The following is a 7,875-nucleotide window of genomic DNA, read 5'->3' on the forward strand; positions in this document are numbered from 1 at the left end:
TGGTGCTGGGGGATTGAACCGCGGTCCCTGATGCTTTTGCTAAGCTTGTTCTAAGTAGGTGCTTTAGACCACTGAGCCATCTCTCCAGCCCTGGTTCACATTTTAGAAGCTCTGGCCGGCCTTGGTAGTGGCCCACATCTGTAATCCCAGCACTCTCCTGGGGGGCTGAAGCAAGAAGATCAGAGGACTGTTTTGAGTTCAAGGCAAGCGTGGCTACAAAGTGGGCTCAAGGCCAGCCTGAACTGCAGTGAGACCCTGTCTCCAAATGACCAAAAGAGAAGTTCTGATCCCCACATGGTGAAAGGCCTGACGGAGGGAAGCTGCTCATGTCATGGCACCCAGGAAGTAGTGAGGGGGGAGCCCAGGAAGGAGAGGCAGCCGGGCCACACCCCAGTGAGGCACTCTTCAGATTAGGTCCTAACAGCACACGTGTGATCCCTGAGGCTGGGGGTCAGGGGAGGTCACTTAAATATAGCAGCCACACCGGCAGACACACACACAAGCAAGCGCAGACTGATCAGATCACAAAGCTCGCAGGCAACATACAAACATGACTCTGGAGAAAGCACACTAGCTGTTAATAAACATGAGGGATGGGGCTGGAGACAAAGCTCAAGGGCGGTGCGCGCCCCATTAGGAAAAGGGCAACAGACACATTCCTGCCTTCAAAAATCTTCCCACCTAGTGGAGAAGACACCAAATTCCACACAGATAAAAACAAACAAGGACTATGAGAAATGCTACAATGGAAACGAAGAGTCGCTGCTATGGTTTGTATCTAGGTGTCCTCCAAGAGTGTCACATACTCAGAGGTGGGTGTCTGGAAGGTAACCGCCTAGAGGAGTGTGACAGCTGCCTTGCTCTTAGGAACAGGGTGGCACAGGGAGGTGGTCATTAGGGTGGCTGAGGCGTCCCTCCCTCCCTGATTCTTCCTCTCTCTCCCTGCTTCCTGCCCTTCAGGTTTGGGCATCTTTTCCTCCACTTTGCTTCCCTGCCAGGCCATTTTCTGCCCTGCAGCCTCCCCACCTCTCCTCCTTTTCATGTGGGTGATGAGTATTGTGACCACCACAGGTGCAGGCTCAGCGGGCAGGGATCACAGGGCTCAAAGCAGGCTCCCCGAGGGAAGGAAGCACAGTGGAGAAAACTTTCTGTAGCAACTGTCCTGCCCGCCCCTGCAGCGAGAGCAGCACACACAAAAACTCTATTGTGAGTGGGAGTGGGAACACAGCATACACTATCGAACCGAGGGCAAGTGGTGCCAGGGCTACAGGGCTGTGAGGTAGAGCTGGAAAGTGCATTTCAGATGTAAAACACGCCATCATGAGCAATCACGCGTGCGTTGCAGGCCATGTCCAGGATGTGCTGCCGGATGCACTTACTTGTAGAGCAGGCAAGGGGCGCTCACTGCAGACCGGAAGCCCTGCGGGGTCTGCTCCAGCGCGTAGGCCTCACAGGGCTCATCAGCACCCTCCATGGAGTCTGCACAGAAACAAAGCACAGGCCTCAGAAACATGCCACAGCCCCCAACGCAGCCTCCTGCCCAGAGCAGGACAACATCCCCCCACAGACCATTGCTCAGGTGCTCCTGGCGCTCTCCGGGTCTGGGGATCAATCCCCAGCACTATGGGGTCTCCTTAAGCCACTAAGTTGCCAGCCCACAATCCTGTCTCAGCTTCCCAGGGTACTAGGATTTTTACTATTCATTTTTGTTGAAAATCACCAAACAGAAAACTCGCTTTTAATACAATTCATATTCAAATGGCCAGGGGAACTAGGGAGGGAAAGGAGGAAAGAAAGGAAGGGAAAAAATAAGTAAAGAAAAAAACAATAAGGATACAAAGGAGGAGGCAAGGGAGATGGCTCAGTGGAATAAGCACCTCCCTGGCAAGTGCAAGAACCTGAGTTCAATCCCCGGTTCCACCAAAAAAAAAAGGATACAAAGGAAACAAGGCTTTGTAAATGAGAAGAGGGCAAAGTGGCAAGATCTGTCATGTGCAAGTACACAGTCCCTATGATGAATAAAGCATGTATTTCTAAACTGTACCAATAAACTTTACTTAAAAAATTACAAAGTATACTATTTAGCCAGGTATGGTGGCACATGCCTATAATTCAAAAACTCAGGAGCCTGAGATAGTACAATTGCTACAAGTTTGAGGCCAGCCTAAACTATAGAATGAATTGAGGGCCAGCCATAAATACACAGGGAAATCCCAGTTTAAAAAGGGGGAGGGAGAGGTGTGGTGGCACACACCTGTAATCCCAGTAAATTAGTAATAGTACATTCCTGTAATCCCAGTCCTCCAGAGGCTGAGACAGGAGGATCACAAGTTTGAGCTCAATATGGACAAATTAGCAATTTAGGGAAACCTCATCTCAAAATTTAAAATTTAAAAAGGGCTGGGGATATAATTCATGCAAAAGCCCAGAGTTCAATCCCCCGTACAGCAAACAAACAACAAAAAGCAAACACTCTGTCACCTTTCAGGGTCTTTGGTGGGGGGGATTTTTTATTTTCTGAAATAGGGTGTCCCTATGTATTCCAGACTTGAACTCACTATGGCCCAGGCTGGCCTTGAACATACACAGCGATTCTCCTGCCTCTCAGCCTCCTGGTTTCTGGGATTACTGGCATGCGCAACCACACACAGCCATTTACATTTTTTTTTTTTTTTGCCATTTACATTTTTATATAAAGATAAAATATGAGTAACAAACTGCAACCAAGAATGGGGTGGGGGGAGGCGGGGAGATGGCTCAGTGGAATAAGCACTTCCCTGGCAAGCACAAGGGTCTGAGTTCAATCCCCAGTTCCACAAAAAAAAAACAAAAGAATGTCTCAGGGGCCAGGGAAATAGCTTGGGGCCGGGAAAATAGCTCAGTAGAACAAGCGCTTGCCTGGCAAGCACAGGGGCCTGAGTTCAATCCCGGGTTCTGCCAAAAAAAAAAAAAAAGAATGTCTCAGGGGCCAGGGAAATAGCTTGGGGCCGGGAAAATAGCTCAGTAGAACAAGCGCTTGCCTGGCAAGCACAGGGGCCTGAGTTCAATCCCGGGTTCTGCCAAAAAAAAAAAAAAAGAATGTCTCAGACTCTAACTCATTATTACCCTTGAAAAATGCACATTATAGAAACACACAGTTCACCAACTGAAACATCAATTTCAGTGTGAACACAGAAATAGTGAAAAAAATAAATACAGTGAAACAAAACAAAACAAACAACTGTCCTTACAATACAGAAGATGCTTTATTTCTTAGGGCTGGGGAGATGGCTCAGTGGAATAAATGCTTCCCTGGCAAGCACAAAGGGCCTGAGTTCAATCCCTGGTTCCAGAAAAAAAACTAAAAACCATATTTCTAATTTTACCAAAGAGCAGCAGAATTACCTGGATAGAAATCCTCCTCATTTTCTTCATGCTGGTAAGTTTTTTCTTGGATAGGATTCTTCCTATAATTCCTCCCTTCGACTGTTATAATCTGTGGGCGAAGAACTTCCATTTCACTTTCTCCTAGTAACAGCCTAGTGAAATCCAAAAAAATAAATTAGCCTCTCACCCATGCTTACACAGAAATAAAAACCCTGTATCACTTTGTGAGCCTGAAAGGACATAATTGGACATCAATTTACAGTATATCCCGAGCAAAAGGATTGTTTTTCCATCGGATTTCCTTGGGAAGTCAACTGCTGCATCCTGGCTCTCAAGCCAGCAAAGTTTAAACTCTTACCACAGAGAAAGTGATAAAAAGACCTCTATATATAGCCCGCCCATAACAGAAAAGTGGAGATGTCTTTATTACTTTAACCTGAAAGGTGTAAACTACAACATTCATCTAAGCAGTTGCAGTACGGTCATTCTGACAGCAAGGGATTCTTAATACACTTATCCACCAGGTGGGAAAGAGAAACGTAAGTACTTTTGCAGGTGCTAGAGATACACAACTAACAACCAGATCCAGTCGCTTGCACTGGTTAAGCCTGGGAAGAGGCCGAGGTTTCTACCTCGAACAACATACTGTAATGATAATAACTTAGGAAACAAAGATTCCTCATGAACCAGCTATGGTTAAATTCTAGCATTGCTCCTACCACATCAACAAGGCATGAATGTTTACATAAAAAATTTATTGAGGGGCCAGGGAGATGGCTCAGTAGAATAAGGGCTTGCCTGGCAAGCTCAAGGGCCTAAATTCAATCCCTGGTTCCGCTCCCCCCCAAAATAAATTATTGAGCAGGGTGTATTGGCACATTCCTGTAATCCCAGCACTGGGGAAACTGAAGCAAGAAGATTACTGTGAGTTTGAGGCCAACCTGGGCTACATAGTGAACCCAAGTCCAGTCTGAAATACACAGTGAGACCCTGTCTTAGAAAAAAACAATTACAGTAAAAGATACAATGCCATTATTTCCCCCCAAAAAAGCCTCACCCTCACTTCACTTATTCCATACTGTAGCAGCTGTTCTGTTTTATGCAGTCCTGGCTAATCTTGATGTGTCCTAGGCTAATGTGTCCTAGGCCCGGCTCCACAGTTCTAACCATTCTGGGGGGCAGTTCTGGAAGTCTTTTTTGTTGTTTTATTTTCGGAGTATTTTGGAGAACTAGGGAGGGGATGGAGTTCTTTTTGTGTTGGTTTTTCTGAACCAGTCTCACTACGTAGTTCAGGCTAACCTTGAGAGCCGCCACATAGGGCTAAGAATATTTTTCTTCCACAGAATTTAGCATCTCCCCAGCCCATGTTTTGAATCTTTTCAGTAGATCAAGACAGCCACAAAGTCATCAAAGAGGACTCCCAGAACTGCTTTAAGTTAAGGTGCTTGAAGCAAGGGGGAGTATTTCAAGAGGAATTATTGGGATGTGTCCTTTACTGTAATACTGTTTTTTTTTTTTTTTGCTGTGCCAGGGATTGAACTCAGGACCCTGCGCTTACCAGGCAGGTGCATATTCTACTTAGCTATCCCTCAGTTCCATTTTTCTTTTAATTTAAATATTCGCCATATTCATCACACCACGAGGACTTGGTTTATCTTGAAGCCCCAAATACTTCAGGATTCCAAAGAATACAGATCAATCCCTACTAAAGACACTAATGCTCAGTCCAACCCACAGCAAGCCTAATTGGTAGTTTTTCTGCTTACACACCCAAAGAGGTTTCCTGTTTTGAGAAATAACAAAGTAAATCCACACGGAGGACATAATTAACAAGTCTAATGACATTACAAGCTTCTCCTCTATTCCCCAAACTTTTCTCCCTCCCTTCCAAAAAAGTTCTCCACAAAACAAGGCTGTTTTCAGACCATAAGTTTTTGTTTTTGTTTTTGCGGAACCGGAGATTGAACTCAGTCCCTTGCGCTTGCCAGGGAAGAGCTTATTCTACTGAGCCATCTCCCCGGCCCCATAGACCCTAAGTTTTAAAGGGAAGGATGGTTTTAAACGATTACTTTTCCTGCTCTGCGCTAGACAAGACTGCTGAGAAGTCAATCTAACCATGCTTCAAAGACATCTGAGGAGAAAACGAGCATTTTCCTGCATAGCGTGGGGGTCGCTTAAACTCTAAATCATAAACAGAAACAAGAAACCGCGTGCGCCAAAGGGAGAAAGGAGTACAGCCCCAGGAAAAGCAACCTAAAGCGCGCCGAGGTACACACACGGAAGTGCACGCCGACAGCTGGTCCTCCCACCTCGCCTTCCGCCCCGGCCACGCCCACCACCGTGGGGCGCGCGCGCATGCACTGGAGGCCTTCCCCTCGCGGGCGCGGGCGCGCGCACGCCGCCCTGTCGTCGTTGTGAGCGCGACCGCGCTGCCCGGCGCTGGGGGGCGGGGTTGCGGGTGACCCTCCTAAGGCCGCCAAGGTAAGTGGTCTAAGGTTTGAAGGGCTTTAATGAGCTTGGTGAAAATGGGGCTAACCCTGGGATCCTACCTGGAGCGTGTAGAAAAGTAGATAAGGAGAGACACAGCAAGCTGCCTCGGCGGGCGTGTAAAAGAAAATTGCCGCGGGCCGCGCCGGACGGAGTGCGCATGCGGGCCGAAAGGCGGCGCCTGCGCAGTGGGGCGGTTGTCGGGCCTCGCTTCCTGGCGTCTGAGCTGGAGGGGAGACGTGACTTGATGTTGGCTTGGTAGAGCTTGCTGTTGCCGCGTCCTCTCTCCAGCTGTTGCCTGTTCACTCTGCCAGGCTAGAGCTGCGGGATCTATTTGATTTACATTGTAATACACCTAATTAAGTGAAAAAGTGGGATAATGTATTGGAGATGGACTTGAACAGTTGCTTGCCATGATTTGCCTTGGTACAGGGATAGAAACTTCCTTCATCGTGTTTTCTTTTGGTTTTTTTTTTTTTTTTTTTTTTTTTTTTTTGGTACCTGGGATTGAACGCAGGACCCTGCACTTGCCAGGCAAGCGTTTATTCTACTGAGACATCTCCCTGGCCCCTCATCGTGTATTTTGAATGAGGGGTTTTTTTCATGGAAGAAGTGTGTGTGTGTGTGTGTATGTGTGTGTGTGTGTGAGTGAGTGAGAGAGAGAGAGGGAAACAAGGGTCTCTATGCATTTCAGGCTGGGTTTGAACTCGCTATGATCTTCGGAGTGCTGGGATTACAGGCGAACACCACACCTACCTTCAGAGAAAGAATGTTTTTTTTTTTTTAAGAAAATAAGTTTGAATATGGGCTGGTGAGATGGCTCAGTGGTCTAAAGCACCTACTTAGAACAGGTTCAGCAAAGCACAGGGACCCTGGTTCAATCCCCCAGCACCACATGCCAGCCCTCCCCGCCCTCTGGTGGGCTGAGCTGGCCACACACACACACACACACACACACAATAAATAAATAAAATTTAAAAAAGAAAATAGGTTTGAATAGCTGGGGCTATCTACCCTGAGTACCTCCTTTGGACCTGGGAGTCTTGTGGGAAATGGATTTGTATAAATAAATCTACACAATGAGGAAAAAACGCACCAACCTAGGTGACACCATTTCTCCAACCCCCATGTAGACTTATCTGAGATGCTAGTCTTCAGTTATTTACAAAATCACTCATGCTGAAACCATGACACTGTACTAGGCCTTGAGGTTAGGAACAATTCAAGTGACAGGATTCTTCTAAACATGAACCTTGGAGGTGTAGCTTAGTGACAGGATGGGAAGGGTGTAACAGGCAGATCCTGAGCAGACTTTTCTCCTGTAGGAGTTTGCTGGGCCTCCCTCAGATGGAGAGAACTAGAGCTTTGTGTGTTGGGACACAGTAAGTGTGAACACCAGGCACAATGACACATTCCTGTAATTCCAGATACTCAGGAGGCTGAGGCAGGAGGATAGCAAATTTGAGATTATACAGGGCAACTTAGACCCTGTCTCAAAATGAAGGAGGAACTGGGAAGATGGCTCAGTAGAATAAACACTTCCCTGGTAAGCGCAAGGCTCTGAGTTCAATCCCTAGAGAGAGAGAGAGAGAAAAAAAAAAAAAAAAAGAGAGAGAGAGAAAGAAAAGAAAAATAAGAGCTTGAAATGTAGTTCAGTGTGAGACTGGGTTTCACCTCTCAATACCAAAAAGGAAGAAAGAAAACCTGGGATCTACCTTAAAAATGAAGAACAAAACAGAAGAATTTAAGTGTTTGCTAAGCCTGAAACTTTACCAATTGCAGGGCTAGGGAGATAGTTCAGTAGAATAAGCGCCTGCCTGGCAAGCACAAGGTTGTGAGTTCAATCTCCAGTACCACCAACAAAAAAAAAAGGAAACTTTACCAATTGCTTTACATATACTAATCTAATCTTCATAACACCTCTGTAAATTAGGCACTATTGTCCCCATGTAACAAGTGAGACAACTGAAGAATAGAAAGTTTGAGTGATTTGTCCAGAGTCGAGTAGCTAAATCAGGACTC

At 46.5% G+C, this 7,875-nt stretch overlaps 2 protein-coding genes across 3 annotated transcripts in view; one reads left to right on the plus strand and one right to left on the minus strand.

Annotated features, from left to right (window-relative positions):
• The window catches only part of LOC111818628 (activating signal cointegrator 1 complex subunit 1-like), a 9,681-nt gene extending 3,679 nt beyond the window's left edge, over positions 1–6,002 (minus strand). Inside the window, exons 1-3 of the mRNA XM_023723359.1 lie at positions 5,916–6,002; positions 3,385–3,521; positions 1,380–1,479 (exon numbers count right to left, since the gene is read on the minus strand). Of these exons, the coding sequence (XP_023579127.1) occupies positions 1,380–1,479; positions 3,385–3,496 (212 nt within the window). The 5' untranslated portion in view covers positions 3,497–3,521; positions 5,916–6,002. The remainder of the gene's footprint in view (positions 1–1,379; positions 1,480–3,384; positions 3,522–5,915) is intronic.
• Anapc16 (anaphase promoting complex subunit 16) overlaps positions 5,739–7,875 on the plus strand; it is a 12,643-nt gene continuing 10,506 nt past the window's right edge. Inside the window, exon 1 of one of the 2 annotated variants that reach the window (XM_004624375.2) lies at positions 5,739–5,847. The gene's annotated coding sequence lies outside the window, so the exon portion shown is untranslated. The remainder of the gene's footprint in view (positions 5,848–7,875) is intronic. The other variant, XM_023718557.1, reaches the window with a different exon arrangement.

The sequence above is a fragment of the Octodon degus genome, unplaced genomic scaffold (assembly GCF_000260255.1).
Source record: "Octodon degus isolate 3935 unplaced genomic scaffold, OctDeg1.0 scaffold00005, whole genome shotgun sequence".
NCBI classification, from domain to species: domain Eukaryota; kingdom Metazoa; phylum Chordata; class Mammalia; order Rodentia; family Octodontidae; genus Octodon; species Octodon degus.